A 24,324-nucleotide genomic window follows, 5' to 3' on the forward strand; every position below is an offset into this window, starting at 1 on the left:
GGAAGTGGGGAAGGCAGATACAGCCCCTAAAACAACACACTCCTCACACAAACTACAAAGCAACCACATTTTTTCATGACTTCTCAAAGATCACACTGGTGGAGAATAATGGAGTTTCACTGGACTCTACCTTTTGGAAAAATGGCAATGATCTCTCTTTTTCTAACTCTGAATTCCAAGGACACTAAAATAAGGAGTAGTGCTTGTAATACTACGGAAACCAATGCCTATTCAGACATGCTTTGGTTTCAATTGTCTTAAAACAGAAACCATGACCTACAGAAATCACGATCTACAGAAAAAAAAAATGAAAGCAGTCAGATGGGAATTGCTGAAAAAAATGGGAGGGAGAAATTCTTCACTCTTCTGTCTTACATATAATTATAACAGTCTGTTCTTAACTTTAGCAGCATAGCTCAGAGAAAAGTGGCAATCAGTAATGCCTATTTTCAGTATAATTCATTTAATAACTTGCAGAATGGGAACAAATCTACTGACAGTATTTGTTACGTTGTAAATTGCAGGAACTGATACACATAATATACCAGTGAAAAATATTCTGAGATATCATTAACATAAAGGCAGAACCTGAAAGATAATCAATAGCTATATTTTTTCAAAAAGAACAAATGCATTACTTCGAGGTCTCCTACTAAAAATAGCTTATTGCCCTCAGTTAAATAGCGCATATAGAATTTTTATTCCCATTGAGTTTTTATGTCATCACCACCTTGTAGTGGTTTGCTGGTAATCCTTTGGTATTAATCATGAATCCAAATTAAAATATTCATTTCTGCATTTATTTGCATTTACTGAACTATTCTTTCTTTAATTTCATGTAAATTTGACGGCTCCTGCATTTAGTTCTAGAGTCCCATTAACCAAAAATCAGCTTTAATATTCTCATACGCATCTGTATCAAATATATTTAAGTGCTTTTTGCTTGGCAAGAATCTTGCAAAATACCACAACTAAACAGAGGAAAATTCCAGCAGCTCGGTTTTAAAAATGTTCAAGAATAGGCATCTGCAAAGGGACAGCTATCCCGGTCTTAAAAAAAAATTAAAATGAAATAAAAAAAGGAAAGGGAGTACACTTTCTACCAGCAGATAGATGACAGAATTATCCTGCATGAGAAGCAAAGTCTGGGATTGCCTGCAAACTGGAAATTGTGTCCTTGGGATTTTTAACATCAAAATTTGAGGCTGTCTTTAGCATCACTGGCATAAATGAGGATCCTGATGGGGTTCTGTTTGCTTCTCAGACTGATATAAAATATTTGTCCTTTGTGATGAAATACTATTAAAAAAGCCACCCCTTATCTGTCACAGCTCTGAGGAAATGTACCATGGGTCGACCTCACCAAACAGCATCTGCAGTAACCTACTTGACCACCACATTTCATCATAAGATAGCCATCAAAATAATTCCTAACTTGCAGCTTGAAGCTATAAAATGAATCACACAATATTTACATGCCCTGTGGTCCTTTTGGCCCAGACGTTATGGCATACCAGGGTTTAATGATCTTAATAACCCCATATGGCTCACTGGGAAATTAGATTTTCCTTTTGGTTGCAGAAGGCAATTTTCAATTATAACAGATGGCAAAACAGCAAAGGTCTGAGAAGGCGAGAACTGACTAAGAAACCTTAGATTACTACTTCAGCTTTACGCTGCACTGCGTAATATCAGCGGATGGATTTTTGACCCAAATTAGAGTAATCTTGAAGCAGAGCACAGCATTTGAGCAGTGCAGCCTCTCAATTACGTCTGCTCTTCAGAAGGCCAAGGCCCACAGAAATTCAAAAAGCTGCAGCCACATGCTGAAAAACAACTCATGGTACATCACGTACGGAACTCTGCAACTGTTAAGATTCAATTTTGAACAAAATCGGAGAGTGTGATGCTGAACTCCATGACAACTGAAGATGGAAGCTCTTTCAAAGCACAACATACATGACTTTGCCCATGAGACTCCACATCCTCTTAAGGTTTTATTTTAATTTGCTTTTTTCCTCCAAGTGAGATGAAATCATTTCCGTTGACACCAGATGACTCAGCTGTCACGGCCCTTGCAGCTCACAAGATTTGAGGAACAGCATTCATGTGGCTTGACCCAGTTGCTTTAACATAGGAAGGATGCAACCCCAAGCTTTGCTCCCTGCCTGCCTCCCCAAAAACTCCATCAGGATGCCATGAAAGAGCCAGAGAGAGGAAGAGCAATCAGACACTGCACCATGCTTCACTAACGCTATCTCTAAGTAATGTTGGAAAATGAGTTCATTACCATGAGGGCTGCTGTGTGAAGCTGTTAAAAACCTTTGGGGTTAGCAAAGATTTTCCTGTGTCCTTTCAGGCTGCTCCACAGGTCTGACCCAGTGCCAGTCCTCTCCCTCCCTTCCAGAAAGGCTGCATATAGGGAACGCAATAAATCTGTGAAGCTTTTCCTGCTCTGCCTTTTTATGTGCTGGATGGAAGGCAGGGCCCTCTAATGCCTCTTGCACAATTCATAGGGAGTCGCATGAAGTAGAAAATAGCACCTCTGTTAAGTAGCGCGCGATTGCTTTAGTGATGACTTAACAGAGGGAATCTCTTTGGGAGGCACAGTGGGGAAAATAAACCTAGAGCAGCTGAAGCTTTACAGATTATTCAGTTCTCAGTCCTCTACTTTTTTTTTCCCCTCTATGATTTTTCCAAACCCTTTTAGAAGGTTTAAAATAATTATTTCGGATCAAAGTTTATGCAGTATCTGACAGAAAAAAAAATGAAAGGCACCTCAAAACTTGGTACTGGAATTATAGGCAGGTTAAATCAGGTCCTTTTCATCGAGATTAATTCTCAGCTTGTTGATTAAAAAAAAGAAGAAACAATATTCAGCTATGCCATTCCCTGATGTTCCGCGTTTTGCACCTTTAAAAAAGGACTGTGTTAAAGCAGGTAGAACACTGATAATGAAATACTAAATAATCAAATAATGCAGTGATGCCATCATACAGTGTAGTCACTGGGCATTAAAAAGAAGAAATAATAGAACTTAAGCACTAGTTTTATGTGAAAGCAGGAAAAGGACAAACATAACGGTTGGTGCTGCTAATCTGAGGCAAGTTGGTAATGGGCTGTATACTTTGTCCTAAACTACTCTTCTAATCACTTTACCTCCTCAGAAAGAAGAAGAGAAAGAGAAGAATTAGCATCACCTAATTACTTCAACAATTGTGTCAGGCATATTGCGATATACATAATAGATGAGATGTTATTAATACAGAGCTATTCCGTTGAGATGCTCTGGATAAGATTTCTGAAGAGTAGTTCTGGTTTAAAATTCCCTCTCACACTGCATTTCAAATATTTCTAGGTAGTTCTTTTTTTCTTTTCTTTTTTAATTAATTTCTTGGAATTCTGCAATTCTCAGCTCCTAATGCTATCTTATTTCTAGGTCAGTGACATAGTTCCTGTTTTATGAGCCTTTCACCATTGAGGGAAAGGATATGTTCCTGACTCCAATAACACTACATGGCGATAACATTCATCTGCACAACACGTGGTGGGATTTTACTTAGAAAAAGAGTATTTGGGGGGAAAAAAAAAATCTTGCCCTGCAAGAAATGCCGTTGCTTTTTGGAGGAAGAGTCCAGCAGCGCTGAGCTATTTTATAAAAGCTGAGATGCACGATAGCAGCAATCAGAAGAGCTGGTGATCAAGATAAGAAAATGACATTAGTGTGGCTGGGAAGCGAGTTGGCTACACGTTATGCAAACAACTCAGGGAAGGCAGAGCATCTCCATTTGTGTTAAGAAGTCTTAGGAGCTTTGAAACACAATTTTCTTAAATATCTTTTTGTTCCGGACAGGAAAACATTCTCCTTTGTGCCACCTTCACAGCTGAAGAATCAAAACCTCTATAGCACATTTGTCTTATGCTTGCAATTCAAAGCAAATTGCTGCTGCAGAACCTTTTAGCGTGGCAGTTATATTTCACTTCACTGGCAGTGAAAAGGTGTTGTGCGTCTGAAAGCTTTATAGGGATCCCTCATTTCCTCCCTTTCTGTCTGTTTAGATGTGGAAACTTCACAAGAAGTTTTCTTCTGTGCACAGAAAGTCCTTGTCTGTGGATGCCATAACTGCAATCTTTTTCACTGTACCAGAGCTCCTGTTCCTTGAACCACATAAGTCTGGTAGAAGCTTTCCTGTCTCTGTAGCTATTGGTTTTGTCCTGTGCTAACGACTGTATTAGAAGGGATTCCTAATGAATTGTGAGATTCACACATTCTATTCTCTGCTAGGTTTGCCTCACTAACCAGACTTTGGCACAGCCTCTCCTTTAGCAACATCTACTGAACGGTTCCGGCTCTTTGTCCTCCAGCTTTTTTCCTCTATGTAACTGAAGCTATCTGATTTTACATGTCACTCCTTTAAACAGAGCAGCTGGGGCAGAGAGGGTAGGATGCTCCTTCCCTTGGGAACCAGAGGTCTCCAAAGCACAGTACCAGCCACAAACTGGCACCGGTGGTGCTGGAAAGAAAGTTGACTCCCATGGACCAACTTCCCAATCCCAATATAGCTGCACATGCAAACTGCAGGAAAACAGGATGAAGTTGATTCCTGGTTACTGTAAGTTCAGGACTGCCTGGAGTAGAGCTGAACTCTTAACCTAGCTGTGATACAGCCCTTGGGATCACAGAACATGTATGGCAGACACAAACAGATGTAAGAACAGTACTACACCGGAGCTAATAAGCCACCTGACTTGTATATGAAACGGAAGAAGAAAATTGAGCTTTGATATAACTGTAAAGCAGCCAGGAATTGTCAGGTTCATCTGTAAGCATATTGGGGCCGGATCACCAGCACCACCGATAGGCAGCATCCATCAAAGACAAAAGCAATGTGTTAGTCTACAGCAGCTGAATACCTGGCTCTGCCAAATATTGCATTTGATGCTGTGGTGAACACCTCAGCACCTCCTTTTGCACAGTCACTGTGCCAGCAGGTGATGTGTGGACATGCAGCACAGCACTGCCATGCCAACAGACACATATATTGCTTTTGCACCGAGTTCTTACTTCTGGTAAATCACCTAATTGCTCTCTAATAGTCAACTGTAACTGACTACTCCGTGTATTGTTACAGAAGACCACATTGTGTTGAAGGAAGACATGGACAACTATGATAAAGAAAAAACCTGTCACTCCAATTTAACAAATTATGTCATGTACCTCTACTAACAAGCCAGCTTTTACTTGCAGTAGTAGCAAGAAAAATGAGTTACCTGCTTCAGTAGTGAAGTGTATTTTTTCCACTTGTTTCATCTATAGAATCATCTCATTGACTTTTTCTTGGCCTATAAAGGCCAAATATAAATGATGCGGGGGATTGAAAAAGTGCCTCTGCTACACGTCAGCCAGATTAGAGTTAAAGCCCCATTGCATTCAGAAGGACTTTGGAGGATGCATTCCTTGGAGAGAAGGCGGCGTGATTTCTAGCAGACAGTTTTTATGTAGCAATCCAAGTTTCTTACCATATCTGATTTCTTAATGCTCAGCAGTAAGATGGAAGGAAACATATGAAGAGATAAAACCAGTGAGCAACGTGTGCATCTTTGCTTCACGTGCTCCAATTGCTATGATGGAGACAGTTGATGCCTGCTTCTCCCCCACTCCTTATATTGGGAAGGAAGATAATGGGACAAACACTGTATTATTTTTAAGAGAAGGTGTCAAGACGAAAAAAATGAAAATGTCAAAAAAGAGGCTGATATACAGCATTACTTAAGGAGTGTTCTGTTGAGAAAAACTGACCAAATGATTTACGAAAGGCTTTTAACAGGCAGACTTTGGATTACAACGAAGATGAAAAATAAATGAAAATCTATTTCAAGTTTACTTTAACCTAGCCATTTGACAGATTGGGGCCTAACCCAGCAAGAACACAAGTCTTAATCTTCAAACGTAGAGTCTTCATTTGCAGTTTTGTCAATTAGAAGTCACCTCTGTGCAGGATAGGAGCTATCCATATTCAGACATCTGTGGAAACTTTTTCCACCGAGAGGTACACAAAGACCAAAGGGCCAGTGCTTGTGCCCACAGCACAAAACATCACACAGAGATCGCCCTGTGCGTGCTGCAGCTGGTGCGTCCACTGCCTCTTTCCCTTCCTAATTCTTCTTCCAAGCCTCCCTGTTGAAGCACATCCCTCCTAATTAATTACTGGATTAACCAGCCTAGTATCAGATTGCCCGTGGCTGGAGGTGGGTCCTGGAGCACGGACGTGCTCTCAGCATGCACAGCCTGGCACATTGCTGCCTGCCCAGATGGGTCCCCATCTGCTTCCATTTGGAGCAGAACTTCATGGAATTAGGGTTTGCCTCTTAACCTTTGTTTGCATAATTCCTTTGCTTCCCACTTTCCATCCAGCTTTTTCCTTTACACCGAGAGCACCTGAAGTCACCTGGATCAGATTTAAAGCTCTAGCGAAAAGCTCTGCACAGCTGATGTACATACGTGGCATTAAATAGCACTGTTCTGCACAGAGGCCACTAAGCTGCAGCTGCATCCATACAGCAAAGAGCTACTTTGGGGTAGAAATGTAATGCAGCAAAAATTACTTCCACGTATAGACTACAGAGAGCCCAGCTATGAACTCAAAGGTAGCTTTCTTGTGTTTGTCCAAGCTATTAGAGCACAACATAATATTTCCTAGTTTAGAATTTATAGATCAAGAGAAGTAGTTGATCTTTCTAAGACCAGTAAGAAATCAAGATGGAAAACAGAGATCTGATACCTAATTCTTAGAAAATCTACTACAATTCTGTATTTATTATAACCTTATCACAGTACGTTCTGCTCAAAGACTTACGGGAAAAATGTGTTGCTAAATACCAGGGAATTATTGATTTTTTAATTTTTCCCCTCATAGTGCTATTGCTTGGCTGTGGTGGAACCAATAACTTGGTCAGAAAAAAAAAGAAAAAGAAAATCAATATTACTATTATCAACTGTTGACTACAGTTTACAGCAGCAATAATCTCCTTTAAAATGGCTTGCAGAAGTACCAGTTGTCATCTAAGTAAGGGATTACAGCTTTGGTCAAATCGTTAAAGGCTGATAGTGTTTGATCTTCTGATGATTTCTTTTTGGTTGAATTTTGGTGACCATTAGATTGTCTGAGCTGCATACCTGAACCACATTTGGCTGAGAACTGCAGCATTTGCTGTTGGTACCATCATTTTGGTACCACCAGGGCCAGAAAATTCCTCCAAGATCATCCAGTCCAACCATCCATCTGCCACCAATATTTCCCCACTATAATACTTTATAAAACATGTAAGTAATGTCAAACATGAGATGTCCCATCCCAGATCATGCTTTATGCATCTTTTATCTAAACACCAGGAGAAGTGCTGACCAGAGAAGCCAGCCAAATATGTTGGAATTAATTAGATGTATGTGGAGCTGCCATGGCTGCCCTTCCCCTGCACACACCAGGATACTCTGCCTGCCCATCTAACCACTTCACCTGTCCTATTTTTACCTTCCATCCCTTTATATTGACTATAGTTTGTTACACTGGAACTGTATCTGACGTTAAGGGTATAAGAAACATGCAGAGGTCTCCCCACATAGAACCTACCACTGCTACAGAAAGTAGCTTTTATAATCTTCCAAGTTGACATTCAAATACCTTTTAGAAGCACAGTGTTCGAAGCAGACAGTCATACAACTTGTACCCATTTCTGGAGCTAGGGGTAAACAAGCACAATGCTCCATTACAGATTCTTATGTTCAAATTGAAGGCAATATAGCAGATCACCATAGAAGCATCTTAAAAGGTGTTTCCATAACAATGCAAAAAAAAAAAAACAAAACCAAAACTAATGAAACTGCATTTATGGTATAACCACAGTAACAATTGTAATAAGTCTTGTCACAGATGTCAGAAGGTACAGTTCACATTACATTGGAGGTATCAAGTGTGACTCAAGTGAGAGGTATGCAGAAGAGTACGCAAGATTCATCCCCATCTGTTTGGTTATTATCAGTTTGTAATGATGGAAGAATGTCAAATCTCAACTTTCCCATCTCTTATTTTAAAGGAGCATTATTCTGAACCCAGCCTATTTCCGGAACCACCTGTGTCAAGCTGCTGTCTTCAGGTGGTTGGAGAGATACTCCGAAGCTGCAAGGTACTTGCGCTCATGGGTTTTTCTAATGACTTCTCTTCATCTCTCTCAATCCAGCACTCAGTAGCAAGAATATCAAGCTATACCCAGGGTTTTCCAAAATCAGTGGGAGATTTGTGTATATGATCCCACGTGCAGCAGAGCTCCAATTCTCCCAGAGTAACACAAATAATCCCTAAATAACTGGCCACAGTGAGGCCAATGCACATAGGAGCACTTATTGTCGGGCTTAGGAGAGGGCCATGGCCAGGATCCTGGGGTCAAACCTACATGCACGCATGCATCTTTTGCTTTCTGCATTCTCTCAAGTGGGTGCTGAGAAGGTTGGTGGGGAGGGGGAAACAGGAAAAAAAGAAAAAAGCACTCAAGATCTCAGTGTACACTGTGGGATGCTGAAAAATTTAGCCTGGGTGCAGCTGATGAGATTGCTGGTGTGAACAGAAACTGCTGGCAGAGGAAGATCTGCGAGAGGAAGCTCCACTTGCATTGCACTGCCAAGAGCTAAAAGTTTCAACATGCAACTGGAGTTTTTAATCCACTGAACATAGAAAGAAATGCACGGGGGAATGCTGTGGGGGGTTAGCCATGTATCATCATTACCGCTAACATCACTTACAGAGGACTGTTCAGCTGAAGACCACACGGTAAATCACAAAGTATTTCACAAATCATTAGCTAACTAATGGTAGAACACTCAGTGTGAATTAGGCAAGAGACTAAGAGGGTCACTTTGCTGATCACTTAAGATGGATGCTAGTGGTAAAATTCTGAAGCTACCAGAACAGCAAGAAAATAGTCTGAGGGAGGGGTAGAAGAAAACTTTTCCAAAGTACAGTCGCAGAAAGGGCTTGGGAAGACAAACACCAGTTGTCTGTGCTGAACTCCAGCCAAAAAAAAAAAAAATAGGGACAAAATAGGGACAAGTGCTTTCTTTCTTCTGGATATGCATTGAGATAGCATTGCAATAATCTCCACTTATTTTCACATAGAACCATAGAATCACTAAGGCTGGAAAAGACCTTTAAAATCCCCCAGCCCAACCCCCTTTCCCAGTGCTCACTGCCCACGTCCCTCAGTGCCACATCCCCACGACTCTGAACTCCTCCAGGGATGGTGACTCCGCCATTCCCTGGGCAGCTGTGCCAACGGCCGTCAGGATGGGGAGAAACGGTTCTCCAAGATGAGGAAATAGCTTTTGCTCATTCATTCAGGAATGTTAATTCAGATAAACCTAGGATGTTGGGTTTAGTTGGGTTTAGTTTTTATCTTTCCCCAGAAGTTAAGGTGAAGATTTAACAGAAAAAAAGAAAAAACCCAGACACTCCTTTAAAAAGTACACTTTCAGAAACTTTTTAAGAAGCAGTACATAAAAATGCCCATATTTAAGAGAACAGTACGAGACTAGAAGATGTTCACAAATATTAGAAAATAAAAATGGTGGTCAGTGTTACTGCAGATAAGCAATCAGTTAGTTTACTACATCAGCAGGCAAGAGGGAACTGTGTCAGCCTTTTTTCCCCACACTGAGAAGCTTTCAGGAAACGAGATGATTTTAAATGAGATTATGTATTCTGTAAAGGAGAGGAACGTTCTGACAGATTGAATCCAGAGCAGTTCCAAAAGCAGCGACTATGGCAGCATTCAGAGTTTAGCCTAGTTTAACACGGTGTTATAGCAACTGTGCAGAGCTGCTTCTGCAGATTGTGTTAAACTAAGCTTAGCACCGCTCCTGTCACCTCACTGGAGTCACTGGTCTCAGCTGAACTGTTAATGGTGCAGCACGTACTCTGCCCACTGCAGCTCACAGACGTTCAGCAATATCTGGAAATACAGACTCGGTTTTTGTTGGCATAACCTGCCATTTATTTCAGCTTGCTCTCTGAGCATTCCTCACCTTCCAGTCCCCCATGTGTTTTAAGTGAATATATGCTCTGTCAAATACCCCCAGAACACCATATGGGTACATAAACAGGTTGGTCGTGAATAGCATTGCTGGGCACAAGAGCACAGAAAGAGGGATTTACCTCTGCCTACCTGGGATTCCATGGGAGTTCATCTCTGAGGATGTACCCAACCAAATTCTTTGGTTCAGAGAAAGCCATAAGCTAGAGCGGGGCCAGCTGTAATTTAAGCATCTCTCAAGTTCCTTTGCATACAATTTTCACTACTGCTCATCAGCCCACAGTTCATAGAACCAGTAAGGTTGGAAAAGACCTCTAAGATCACCAAGCCCAACCCATCCTACCACACCCTCTGAACGCATCCTTCACTGCCATATCCCTACAGTCTTTGAACGCCCCAGAGTTGGTGACCCCACCACTCCCTGGGCAGCCTGTGCCAGTGCACCACCACTCTCAGAATACTTTTTTCCTAATTCCCAACCTGAACCTCCCCTGATGAAACTTGAATCCATCACCTGTCATCCTATCAATATTATCTGGGAGCAGAGACTGACTCCCCACCACAACCTCCATTCAGGAGCTGCAGGAAGCAATGAAGTCCTGCCTGAGCCTCCTTTTCACCAGACAAAACCATCCCAGTTCCCTCAGTCTCTCCATATCAGACTTGTGCTTCAGACCCCTCACAGCTTTGTTGCCTCTCTCTGGACACGCTCCAGTGCCTCAATGTCTTTCTTGTAGTGAGGGGCCCTAATGCTAAAGCTGTGGCCTTACCAGTGCTGAGTACAGTTAGCATATGAAGTGGTTGGAATGAAAGGGCATCTGTTAGCATGAGGAACCTGATCTGCCCACATCTGCATCACTTTGCATTCTGTTGGCTGCATCGCAGTATCTTCAGGAAAGTGCTGTGCCAGGATGCCACCATGTAGAGCGCAGCCTAAGGCCATTTGGCATTGTAAAGCAATCCCAGGAACACCATGCAGGGTCAGAGCATCTGCAAATGATGAATTCCAGAGCGCTGCAGCCACTTTCACTAAGGTGTCAGCTAGTAAATATATTTATCCTCTATTGTTCAGAGACCGCTCTTGACAAACACAGTAAAGATTTAAGCCTCAGAAGGGAGCAAACCTATTCTGGTTGAAAGACCATCTTGGCCTTCGAACAAATGGGCATAAATTCATTATACATAAATTTAGTCTGGAAGTTACCAGGAAGCTTTAGGCATCAGAAGGCGTTTAAGTTCAGGATCAGCCTTGACAGCAGCTACTGAGAGTACCCTGGTAAAGGAGGCATAGACACAGCTGATGAAAAGATCTCATAAAAACTAGAATGGAAAACTTCAGAAGAGAGCCCTGGGCTGGGTTCTGTCACCATGCTGAGAAAAATGTGCACGGAGAAGGCTGAGGGGCTCCCACTTTCCTGGCATCATAAGGACTGCTGCCTTTGGGAAGGATGAGATGAGGATGTGCAAGGCACAGCAGAGCCTGGGAGGCCCCCACCAGTCCCAAGGACAAAGCAGTCAAGACACAAGTGCTGCTTTCAAGGGCAAGGCTGCAAGACAGGGGACACAGACCCAAGGGTGAGCATCAGAGCTCCTGCAGGTGGAAGAACCAGAGCCTGCACATTCTCCACGTCCCTACGCCTGACAGCTGTGACCCCACAGCCTCCTGTTATGTGGCTGTGACAAGAGGTCTGACCCTGCAAGCAACAAGGCATGAAAGCAATTTTTCTTCCTCACTCCAAGAGTGCAACCTATTGCCAATACTGAACAGCCTTGGAACAGCAGTAAGGTGAAAACTGGTAACTTACAGAAAGACCAGGCTTCCTATTTGCTTTGAAACTGAAGTTTAAGCTACATAAGGGATTTCTCCCCTTTTTATCCATTAAGCCATATAGCTCTCATCTTTCTGCTAATCAAAATGCTGTGCTGATTTAACAGTGTCACTGTGTTCTGTGAAAAGCTTAAGATAGCTCTTTTATCACTAGCTAGAACAGTAGTGACTTGAAATTAGTTGTATACATGTAGGGGAAAACAGACTGCCTGTGCTTCTGCCAGAACAAACAACTCATCTTCATCTGACTGCACAGAGCCCGGGTAAGCAATCCTTAAGGAGGAAGAAGACTGGGGATCTGAATAGCTGCAGTATGGCTGACTCAGCTTTTTGACATTCCTTTAATCAAAAAAAAAAAAAGCTATGATAATCCCATCAGCTGGAAAGCAAGCCAGGTCTGCAAGGAGTAAACCTCAGCCCTATGCATGGATCCCACTTCAGTCACAAGAGAAAGCTCAGGAGGGGAAAATCAGGTGTGCATTCTGGGTTAGCTGCTGCTTTCAGCATTGCTTTGCAAAGCATTCAGCTGTGCTGATAAAAGGCATGCCAACACTTGGGCAAGATGAAGGCACTACCAGGGGCAGCCTGACTTTGAACCCTGCCTGGGTTTCCTCTTACAAAGTTCCTATCTTTTCCCCATCCTTATTATTCCTTCCTAAATGGAAATGAACAGAGAGGAAATTCTATACAAACACTTGTTGTCATAGAAACAGCCCCCTACCCATGAATGCTGTGAGCCCCTGGGCTGCACAAGCATGGGGGGAGTTGGTCAGCACAGCCCCATGGTCCCCCACAACCAGTAGTTGCACTGCAGAGATGGGATGGGGTCTGCTCTGCCCCCACACCATGCGTGCCTGTGCTCCCACCACCTCAATGGCATTCCCAGGGTAACATTTGGAAAGGCACGCTTCGTAAATCGGGTCTGGGAGACAGGCTTTGACAAGCACTGGGAGCACTCAGAGCCCCAAGGAAAGCCTATTATTTAACTTGACACCAACATACGATGTTGGCCTCTGCCTAGAGTTATTCCCACACATTATTCTTTATTGCTCAAGATGCCCAGGTGCCAAACATCAGCCTGAGCACTAGTGCAGAGCTACATCCATTCAAGTTCCACTGCACCTCCATCCATACACAATTCCTCACCCCATCCTTCCCCCAAACAGTCCACCAGGTCACAACTGGGCTCAGTGCCTGGTGTCTTGGATGCCCCTTCTCAGTGTAGAAGGCCTCTCCCTTCCCCATGCTCACATCTGCAAAGCACTCGCTGTGTCCTTACATGGTAGTTGCCATTAAGTGAGAAACATTTGTTATCTCTGCATAGCAGTCTCAGTACAATGCAGAAACTTGTTACCTGCGTGCAGCCACCAGACAAATAATGATAAATGTAATAATTGTATCCTGAATACAGGTGCCGTTTTCCTTGCAGGAAACCTAACTGTACTTTCTAGCAATGGGCAACCGTGGCCCAGAAACTTCAGCAAAGCCAACAAGCACAGCCCATTGCTAACCTGGAAAGGGGTTGGCAGGACAACAGAGTTTTAGAGCAGCTTCCCAACACATTTAAGGCCCACCAGTACAGTGTTTAAAAGCAAAGAGTTAACCAGCTCTCTACAGAGTGTTTGTTCTTGCATGCGGGAGCATGCCAAACTCCATTCAAGGGAAAGTCCACAGATAGGTAAATGCTGACATCACTTCCTTCCTTCCTGTTCAGTATTCTGGAGTTCTGTTTCTCTCTCATCATCTCGTGGCTTTCGTGTATCTCCATAAACCTCAGAGTAATGAGCTCACAGTTATTTAGGATATATGAGGATATTTAAAAATTAACTGCTATTATTTTGTTCCCTTTCCAAATGGCATAATGGCATTACAATGACTACTTCCTACTTACTCCAGCTATAAACATCAGTTCCCTTTTCAAATTTCAGACAAAAGTAAGAAAGGCCATCCAGCAGAGAGCACATTTTTAATTTTGTGTCTCACATCTCAGACTCAACACTGGAATAGTGGATCTCTCAAACACCAGGATGTCTCCATCAGAGGTGGTCTAAATAGGAATATTAAAGTTCCTATTAAACTCGAGGGGAAAAAAAGAAGCTGAAATTAACTTACCACTTTCCAACAACAGCTCTGCTACCCAGGGCACTGCCTGAGGCCCTCTGTTAGTACCACTGACTGCAGATCCAGGTGAGATCACTTGAAGCAGAGAGCAAAGGTGATTTCCTGCCACTGATGAGGGCTGTGCCCTCACTTGGTGTCAGCAGCTATCAGGCAGCGAGAGCCACTTCTGGCTGTTCCTGCAAGGCCTCTGCGTTTCTGTCGAGGGGCTGAGGGAGGCAGTTTGGGATCTGCGGTGTGCTGTTCACTTGCACACAGAGAAATATATCTTATTGTTCTGCACCACCAAGTGGTTGGATGGAGCAGGTAGAACACGGCACCTTTAGATCCGGGCCGCCTGCAGAAGCAGGGATGGGCTCAGCAGCTGTGAGCAATGGGGGTCTGTAAATATGTGGTCAGTATTTCTGAATATTGCATGAAGTGATTGTGTCAGAAATTGGAAGCGAACGCATCTATCTGTTCTTTGCTGTTAGACTTTATATCAGGGCAGAACGAGGCCTATTGCTGGCAGGCTTTTGTAACCCCAAATCTCCACAGAACACAGCAGTTGACCCATGGGGACCGGTGGCTGCAGGACGGGGCAGGAAGGACCTGCTCTGCCCCTCACGTACCGCTACAACGCAGTATCTACAATATTGATATTCGAACAGGGTAGGAAATGGCCCCCATTCCATTTCTGTGCATATCAGTAAACTTACCAGGAAGACTCTTTGTTCAAGGACTTCAGCTTTCTGCTCTTCCCAAATCCCTGTTAGGGAGGGGAATTAATCCTACACTTCTTCTAACGTACACACCACAAAGCTCCTTTTATCTATGGAGTAGCAGTGACCTTCTAAAACAACACAGCTTCATTCACAAGATATACATTATCCCCATAAACCTTTAATAAGAATGCACTCCAGCAGTATGTTACAGAGTTTTGTATCCTTCATTTGACATGTAATTTTACTTTTATATTTGACTCTAATTCACAGTGGATGGCTATTTAGTCATCAGAGTCCCCTGTTGATCTATGTTTAGTGTTTTATCAGTTTGATGTCAGACTTGTTTTATAGTCACAGCGTCAGTTTAGCATAGGTAAAAATGTAAGTGACATGGGGCTAATCCAAACAAGAACATACTGATGCACACATGCAAATACAAATGGCAATAATAATTTGAATCACAGAGTTACGTAGAAATGTGATTATTTCAGCTAAATTCTTCAGCTGATTCCTTGAAAAATTCATCAGATATAAGAAGAGAAGTTTCAGAATCAGATAGTTTGAATTTCATCCTTCATTATTTGGTATTTTTGTCCCAGTTTTAGGAAAGTAAATGTCTTTTCTTCATTAGTACACTGAAGGAAATGGAAGCATTACCTTGTGTAGTGTTAAAAAATGTGACAAATGAGTCCATTTTAAAGTAAAGTAGTGCCCTCCACATAGTGAAGGAAATCTCCAGATGATCATATCACTGAAGGAAGTATTGTCAGTTTTGCTGAAATGCCGTTAGATGTGCAGCCATTAAAAAAGAGAAAAAAGCAGGCACAGTGTCTTTAGAGATACACATCTGATAGGCGTTCACTCCAAGCAAGGAGGGAGAAAAAAATGTTAATGAGCAGTCACTGTCTGAAGATCCCAAATAATATTTTTATAAATAGCATTTCCTTAAATAATATTTTACTGAAGTCTCTTCTCAAAGTGTGTGCTTGTATGTCCCTACCATTGCCACCTGGTTCTGCGGGCCAAAGGATGGGTCCTCACTGGGAGCCCAGCATAGCATGTCCTGCCTTCATGTGCTTCGCTGGAAGCCACCTGCCCAGATATCTCAATGGACCCTTTGGTTTCTGTCTCAATGTTCAGGTCCCTACAGATTTCTCAGTGTCCAGCCTTATAACCGAATTCAGCCAGCATAATTTCACCCGTGTCAGGGAACTTATAATTCCCTATCACATGTGCCACTTTGACACTGGAATCAACCTCAGAGGCCAACAAAGAAACCTCTCTGACTTAGGCCCATTTGGGGTTGGACATAGGCCATCCACACACAGCCTGACTGCTTATGTTTCTTTTGAAAGTGGAATTTTTAAGTCCCTCCTAAGCCCCGAGGTCAAAGCAGCAAGCATCGGTCCTGACCTGTGTGTGCTCCCCGATGGCCGAGGAAGTGAGAGGTGAAATGGAGATGGAGGCACACAAAAGGCTCTGAGTGTTTTTATGCATGTGCCTTGCTGTTCCTGGTGTGATGCACAGTGATACAAGGGAAAGCCAGCAGGGCTAAAAGCAGATGTTGAAAAACTAAACACGAACGCCTGAAATGTAAGTGGGATTCTGATTATTTAAATAAGAGCAAATTAAGAAGGAAGAACAAAGAGAAAGGGCGTTTGTCTGAAGTGCAGCGGTATCCAGAGACCTCTGCCATGATCAGAGTGACATCGTGCTGAGCGTGCCACAAAGAATTAGTAAAAGGCAGCTTGTACCAGGAGATCTCACACACCAAATATGTAAATCGGTCAAATATGACTGTCTTCATGTTACAGCTGATGCTGGCAAACAGAGAGATGAAGTGACTCATCCAGGAAGTGGACGAGTCATCATCCCTGGAGGTGTTCAAGGACCACAGAGATGTGGCTCTGAGGGGCACGGTTAGCAGGCAGTATTGGTGGTAGGCTGACGATAGGGCTAGATGATCTTAGAGATCTTTTCCAATCTTGATGATTATATGAGTCCATGACCCATAGCAGCACCACTGCATGAGATGGAGACAGGGTGATACTGGAGTTAAGGATTTGCCACTTTTAATCTCTGAAATGGCAGCAAATCTATAGGATCCTAAATTGTAAATGACCACTTGCAAATATCCTTTGACTCCAAAAAATGCCAGGCTTTAGTACTTGAAAATTGCTCTAAATTTAGACTGAAAGTTCCTTTTTTCCCACAAGGAGACCACCTCCACTTGCATACACTGCTAGAGACCGTGATACCCCTCTGTGCCAATGTCACAGGAGCTGGAAGCTTCATAGACCACCGCTAGTAGACCAGAGGCACCACAGCACAAAGAAATGTCACAGATTCCTTTAATGTCTTCCCTCATTTTTGTGCCATGTGCTTATTTCCCCATTGTGTCTCAGGAGATAGCAGTCAGCTCTTCCCAAAACCATTGCTGATGGCGCTGGATACTTTGCTCACCCTCTCCATTTCATCCATAGGATGCTTATATGTCATTCCCTGGATTAAATCCTGGTACCATTTGGAGTTGGTGAGAGTTTTGCCAGTGATTTTCAGCGCAGTGAGGATTTCATCCTTTGTTCATCCTATGCCAGCTGGGCTAACAATGTTCAATTAGAAGCTGCTCTTTGTTCTAGTGCAATCAAGAGGATTTTTTGCCAGTGATTTGAATGAGACTTGGATAAAGCTTATGGTTAAATCCAGTCCTTACGCAGAAATCCATGTATCCTCCAAAATTGCTTTTCTCCCAGTGAAATTAACAGGAGCTTCATGCGAACATCTAAGGGAAGATTTAGTTCCTGTTTGTAACAATATGTTACCTCCTGATACTGGGCCTGCTTTGAAATGTTTATTGTTAAATCCATGTATTTCTGGTTATATCTCATTAAGAACATAATACAGCCTTGGAAAGTATGTTCTGAAAGGGTATTACAACAGGATTGGGATTACTGTTTGTGAGACACTTTTAACTAGGGGGAAATTTCAAATTCAATTTACAGTAATGTCAAAGCACAATTAATATATAGGCAATGATAAGGGGAACATGCAGAAGTACACATTGATAGCGCTACATCAACAAATAAACTTTCAGTGCTAGTAATTAGGTACACAAGATTATTATATGTTTAATTGACTAAAGTGACAATTTGGAATTACATCTAGTCACATTTAATTGGATTTGGAATCTCTAGAGGAACGGGAACGGAAAGCAGTGTAGAGAGGCAGCCATAAAAGCAAACTGATTTTCTAAAGTCTCTTAAGACTCTGCATTAATATCCATTGCACAATAGTTTTTAATATCTCTCAGTCTAGAAAGAGGAATGCAGTGATTGCAACAGACAGTGGGAGTACTAAAGCATACACAATTAGGTAGCAAGATAGCTGATTACTTTGGACTTGGGGTTTTTCTTAAGATAAAGTTTAATCAAAGGTGTACTAAGTCTGAATATGCCATACACTGATTTCCTCAGGCTGCCAAGCTATGGGGTTTTATACTTGATGCTATCTTACAAAAACTGTACTTGGATATAAGATATCTCACCCACAAATGCTTTAAAGCAAAATATTTATCTCTTGTTGAGCAGTCATTAACTATTTTCTCAGAGTAAAATATGGAAAAAAGATATTTAAAATGTAGGGTTGTTTGTGTGCAGGTGGTTTAGCTATCAAAAAATGCTTACTAATATTTGTCTTAAAGGAGGACAAAAACTAAGAGCTATCCGTAATCTTTTGGTATAGACTTCATGTTATATTCTTCTCATGTTATCTCCTTTAAGTATTGCTATATACATCCTTCTCTCCCCACACGCTCATTTATTCTGCTTTTGTCATCAGGAGCGCCATGATTGCTGACTATATGTACTGGCTGACAGGAGGCACTGAGCAGCGTATAAGCAAGCTCATCAAACTATATTGGCAGGGAAAAATTGATGGCTCAACGAGGAGGGAGGTGCCCATCTCACTACTAAGACCAAAATGAAGGATTACTGCTTAAAAGACTGTCGACAAAGGTAGCTCTTGGGCATATCAATCAACAGGACACCATATAGTTCTATCGTATTTATAATGAAGTAGATTTTCTTGGACTAATTTTAAGGGCAAAATTCAAGGTTGTTAACCCTTGGCTCATACTTCAATTTTATGGCCTGCTATAAAATTTAATTCTGGATACTGTATAGTCCCCAAAGCTATTTTTTCGAAGTCTTCCTACCATAGTGACACTTTCCTTTTGCAATTTGCATGATACTAATCCTCTGACACCTTTCCAAACTCTTCAACCAGAAGGAGAGGAAAAAATGACTGTAACAAATGGTCTCAGAGAAACCTAAAGTGCCCTATGAAGGATGGCTAGGAACGACCCCAGCTCTACAAAGATTACTTATGTGGGGAGTAGACCATTGACTTCAATGAGACTCGCCTCTTGGGTAATACCTATTTGAGACAGCAGTTCAGCCATATCAGCACAAATTTAAGTTTAAGGATACCCCTCTTACCCTGACGAGAACTCTCACAAAGGAGGAGGACAAGTGACTAGGCAAAGACAGTTAATAAAAACAAAGGATTTACCGGTACCAGAAATAATGTATGTCCTTTAAGACAGAATTTCAGAGTCTGACTGTGATCCCATCTTTTGGCATTTTATTCTGTAAGAATGTCTGTGACCACAAAAGGGCTAGTCCTTGTTGTACTTTATATGGAGGGGTACAAAATATGTCTGGCATAAGCCAGGGTAATAAAGATGAGAATCTGGTCTTTTACCTTCAATCATGTGGTAAATTCCCCCTTTTAAAAACTATTATTAGTTGCATTCTTATTGGTAAAATGGAATAAATCTCAGTCTTGGGAGCTGCTGAATTTCAGTACTGCTGTGAGTGCAAAGTGCATCTCATTCAGAGAATTACCCACTGGGCTAGTGTTTGCAGTGCCTGTGAACTTTCTTATATGCTTTCCAGCAGAGAATTTCTTCTTTACAGAACAGTTTGATTTTTTTCCCACTGGGTCAGACTCGTTTAAAATCCCAAGTTCACAAACAGGTTTTATGAAAGGGTCATTTCTTCTAATGGAATATCTTTTTTTGTCTCTTAACACTGGTATCCATCGACTCCCTTTCTTGATGCCATGAACGCGAAGCTTCAAAGCATCAGCCTTTATAGAAGGAGCTGTCGTAGGTCATAGCTGTTCTCTCCCTCAGGGGTTCAGACTGTCCTGCTATGTAACTGCTATGTTAGGGACAAATAAATGGCATGAAGGGCAACACTATCACAGTGCCTCTGCACAAAGTCTAAACCTGAAGATGCGGTTGGTCTAAGATGGGAGTGAACCAAAGCAACAGCGGGGTTACTGCATTGCCATTAGCATCACCTTACAGGCGGCAAGGGCCAAAGGATTTTGGCAGTGATGGGGCTCTGTTCATTTCTGCTTCAGATCCCAGCTTGCAGCTCGTTTCTCATGGGCCTCTCCGGACCACCATGGAACCAAGAGGTCCTATCGCACTGTGTTACCACTCCTGCCTTCCTCCTGAACCTGAGCAGCTGTCATTGTCTGCAGAAGTATTGTCTGTTGAAACGTCAGTAGAGACCCAAGCATTAGTTTGATCTCCCATTGTGCTTGATTTTCACTGGGAGACAGAGATTGCTCTGCAATTTTGTGCCTTTTGTGTGTATGCTTCGGCATGGGCAAAAGCTAGGGATTCAGCGGTATCTATCTGCTGACATACAGGCAGTACAGGCAGCTGGGTGCCCAGTACTGCTCCCACTCAAGGTAATAACCTGCACTTAAGAAACACTGTTTGTGAAGAGATATCCCCAGCACCAGCAGCAGCCTTTTCCTTCCCAAGCCAATGAGTTCTCTGTGTTCAGCATCAGGGGTGACTTCAGTGTCATTAGTGCAGAGTGACAATTACACAGTGCGGTGTGGCACACGACACTGCCCTGGGACTTTCCATCACAAAGGGACCGAGCAGAGGCAACATGATCTTTTTCATTAATATTCTCTTTATTTCATGGTGTAAAGCTGAAAATAACTTGTCACGACTATACATGCTCATGTGCCTTTGTAACCAAAGCAACAGCTATTGATGCACGCTTTTCTTTCTAGCTACTCCTCTGCCCCAGAACTCACTCCTCGCGTTGGCTCACAACCGTGAGCAGCATTTTCTGAGGAGGAAGGGAATGGATGGCAAGCAGGACCATTTGCTTTTTTACTTGTCTGAAGAAAGATGTTTAGAAGAGATTTGTCACTCTTTGCTTTGATCAGTTGGTCATATACATAATCTTCTGGTGTGTCATGGACTACTTTTGTTTCTTTTTTTCTTATTTTTTCACTGCTGGAAAGGGCCTTCCCTCCTCATAGGCTGCATCCTTCTTTGTTCATAGCTTCAGAACGTCACACAGCCCACCCAGATCCTTCAGCCGACTTCTGTGCTGCAAAAACTTCAGGCCCAGAATTCACTTCCGCAAAGCTCCTTTTATTTGTCCTACTTCTAAATCACTGTTTTTTCTCTCTTGATCTATTTCTCATGCTCAGAGCAGTCTTTATCTTGTATCTCCTTTGGTTTACTTCTCCCGATTTTGGTTTTATCCTTTCCTTTGAACTCATTCTATTCCTGAGATCAACTGCCAAGAGCCCTCTTTCTTCAACACTTCTTAAAGCATCCCCAAATCTTTCCCCTCCTCACTGTTAACTCTTACACATTTCTTCATCAGGATTGATCTGTTCCACATGGCTCTGTACCTCCTCACAGACACACCACAAAACTCGTTCTGTCAAATCTTTAAGACCACAGGCTCATGCTGATGAATTATGACTTACTGCATAAAAATGCCACAGAATTTCACCCTTACCTTCCTGCATCAGTGACAAGAGAGGAGAAACTGAGGCTGGTTTTTGAGAATCTTATCAAATCCCCGTTTAAACATTTTAATAACAGAGTATTTATCACATTCTTTCTAAATGATGTTTTATTTTATGTCTGTCCCCTGCCTCTCCTCCGTTTACAAACTGGAATCTGACTTGCCCGCTCCAAATTTGTATTACATATTCACCTCTGAAGGCTTGAAGATCCTCTTGTTATCTTCTTCCTGTATATGTACCTATGGATCGTGATCAAGGCAACTTTAAATATTCTTTTTGATTAGCTTTTTGATTAGCTGTCTTTGATTATCCCCTTTAAAGTAAAACATCTATTTCTGGAACTTCTGTACAGTGATATGTAATGCCTCATGCCCTGTGTTGTTTTTGAATATTAATACCTGCCTTCCATTCTACTCTGAGATAAAGGAATAATACTGATGAGAGCTGAAAAAGTAATTTGTGATGGATAATATCATTCAGTAAGTTAGACCTTTTTCTCTATTCAATAAACATATTTTCAAATATTTCATTCCATGGATTGAAAATATGCTTTCCAAGTTAACATATAATCTAGTGGATGGACTTTTGTCCACAACCCACTACAGAATATGCAGTGGATGATATCTGCATTGGCTTTTAGATTAAAAATACTGAATTAAATAAGATTCATCACATGAAATAACAATGTGAAAGTTATTAGATGTATTCTGGTAGATATTTACAGCGGTAGTAGCAAGACAAAGACCTGCTTATTACTATTATCAGCCAATCTCCCTAACATTTATTTTCTGCAATTGTATTCCTCAGCTGGAACAGCAACACAAACAATAGACCTGAGATATTTCATTACACAGAAAGAGTCCATCTCCAAACTGCCCCGTTTCATTCACACCTTTGCAAAATGGCTAAAAACTGTGCCATATACCCTGGATGTTTCATTCCACGAGTAAAAATATTTCACTACAACTATATAGTATACGAGATGCTACACTGCAGTTTCATATCAAGCACCCACTGTGCATTTATACCCCAAGTTGTTCCCATCCACACAGACTCCCACCAGCAGTGCATATGTTGCAGAAACTGCAGAATCTCCAAAAGGCATTTCAAGCTCATAGTTTCATATCTATACACCTCCACGACCATCTGTACAAAAAGCCTTAATTCCATAACGCGTGTTCGCTAAACTCCAAGGAAGTCCTTTAATTTGCTTTGCAGCAACCTGGATTTGGTTGTCTTTTATAAAGAGATGCAAAACCTCAGCGTTTTGGCCAAGACTGCAGCTACCGTCAGGCTGCTCTTAGCACACTGACAATACTGGAGCTGTGCCTCCTCCACACACCTCATGAGCCCATCTTTCTGAGAGTATTTCTGTCAGCTGAACTCAACATCACAGAGAAAGCCTCCAGCAGCACATGCAGCAGCTGACACGGAGGCTTCAGTATTAAGACATTTGCTTTCCCCTCTTTTTGCTTTTATGAATGTTGGGTGTTTCCAGTTCAAAAACCTGGCCTGCTGCTATTGCAAGTGCAGAGCAACACACAGATCACACAGTACAGCAAAGGATGAATAAAGCACTCGGCCCTGCGAGGTGGCTGAACACCTACACTGCAGAGATGGTTGCTGTCAGCTTCTGTAGACCTCAGCTTTATCTCACACCTTGCAGGGTGACAACCCCAGACAAGAACGCTAAGAGAGGAAAGCTCTCTGTAGCCAGCACCTCCTCCCCAGCCGTCAGCTGTCCTTGTGCTCATGCCTGACCCACGCTGCTCTGGAGCATCAGGTTTGCAGGCTGGCACAGGCAGGGGATGTTCTGCAGTCCTCCTGATGGGATGACTGATAGGAGCTGACAGGCAGCCTCCCTGGGCAGCCTGGCCATCATATCACTGAGAAAACATATTTCTCGTTAATTCTCGAGGCTATCTCAGCAGATCATGCTGTGTCACACTTTGCTGCTGAAAAGTTCTTTCTTTAATCAAATCTGAGGGAAAAATCCCATTGAACTTAATGCCTACTATTAGGCAGTAAGTACAGGAAATGCTTAATTTGCCTAAGTCTCTATTGTCCCAGAGCTTTGTGCAGTTTGTTGTTGCTTTAAGAATTGATTTTGAATTTTGTCATGTCTCTTTACAAAAATCAGCAAGTGATCCTTCCTCTTCTGTCTCCCTGGCTGTTTTGAAAGACAACACTTGCCTTAAATCATCAAGCTCATCACTGTCTGGTGGAAAATTGGGATGTAATGGTTTTCCTCACCTTGCACATTAGAAGAACAAAAAGGTTTTGGCCCTTAAGCAGGAAAATTAGTTTGTTGTTAAGATGCTGTGGTGGTATCCAGATGTCCCAAGTACAGCTCCAGATCGCTTCATGGATTCCCTTACGTTCCCTTTGCATCGTGGCTGAAAGGACTTGCTAAAATTAAAGTCATTAAGATTTTTCTGGGCATACATTCTCTGTATATGCCATTTCAGGGACTCAGATCATTCTGGCTTTAGAGTACACTACTTGTAAGACATAACTCCCAAGCTGCAAAAACCAGCTCCATTCTATCCTCAGGTACACAAGTTAAAATATGAAGTAATTGAAAACTGAGTTGATAAGGCAAATAAAATAATATAACAGAGAGTTTCAGTCGTGTTGATACTGATTTGGGAGGTTTTTATTGCTGTTGTTATTGCTGATATTTCCATTCCAGGAACAATTCTGTATATACAATAACAAGGAACTTAACTTTTTTTT

The 24,324-nt window shown here is 42.1% G+C and overlaps 1 protein-coding gene across 1 annotated transcript in view; it reads left to right on the top strand.

Annotated features, from left to right (window-relative positions):
- The window catches only part of SPATA16 (spermatogenesis associated 16), an 85,217-nt gene that overhangs the window by 29,857 nt on the left and 31,036 nt on the right, over positions 1-24,324 (top strand). Inside the window, exons 4-5 of the mRNA XM_019619143.2 lie at positions 8,095-8,184; positions 18,571-18,655. Of these exons, the coding sequence (XP_019474688.1) occupies positions 8,095-8,184; positions 18,571-18,655 (175 nt within the window). The remainder of the gene's footprint in view (positions 1-8,094; positions 8,185-18,570; positions 18,656-24,324) is intronic.

This window comes from Meleagris gallopavo, chromosome 11 (genome assembly GCF_000146605.3).
Source record: "Meleagris gallopavo isolate NT-WF06-2002-E0010 breed Aviagen turkey brand Nicholas breeding stock chromosome 11, Turkey_5.1, whole genome shotgun sequence".
Lineage (NCBI taxonomy): Eukaryota > Metazoa > Chordata > Aves > Galliformes > Phasianidae > Meleagris > Meleagris gallopavo.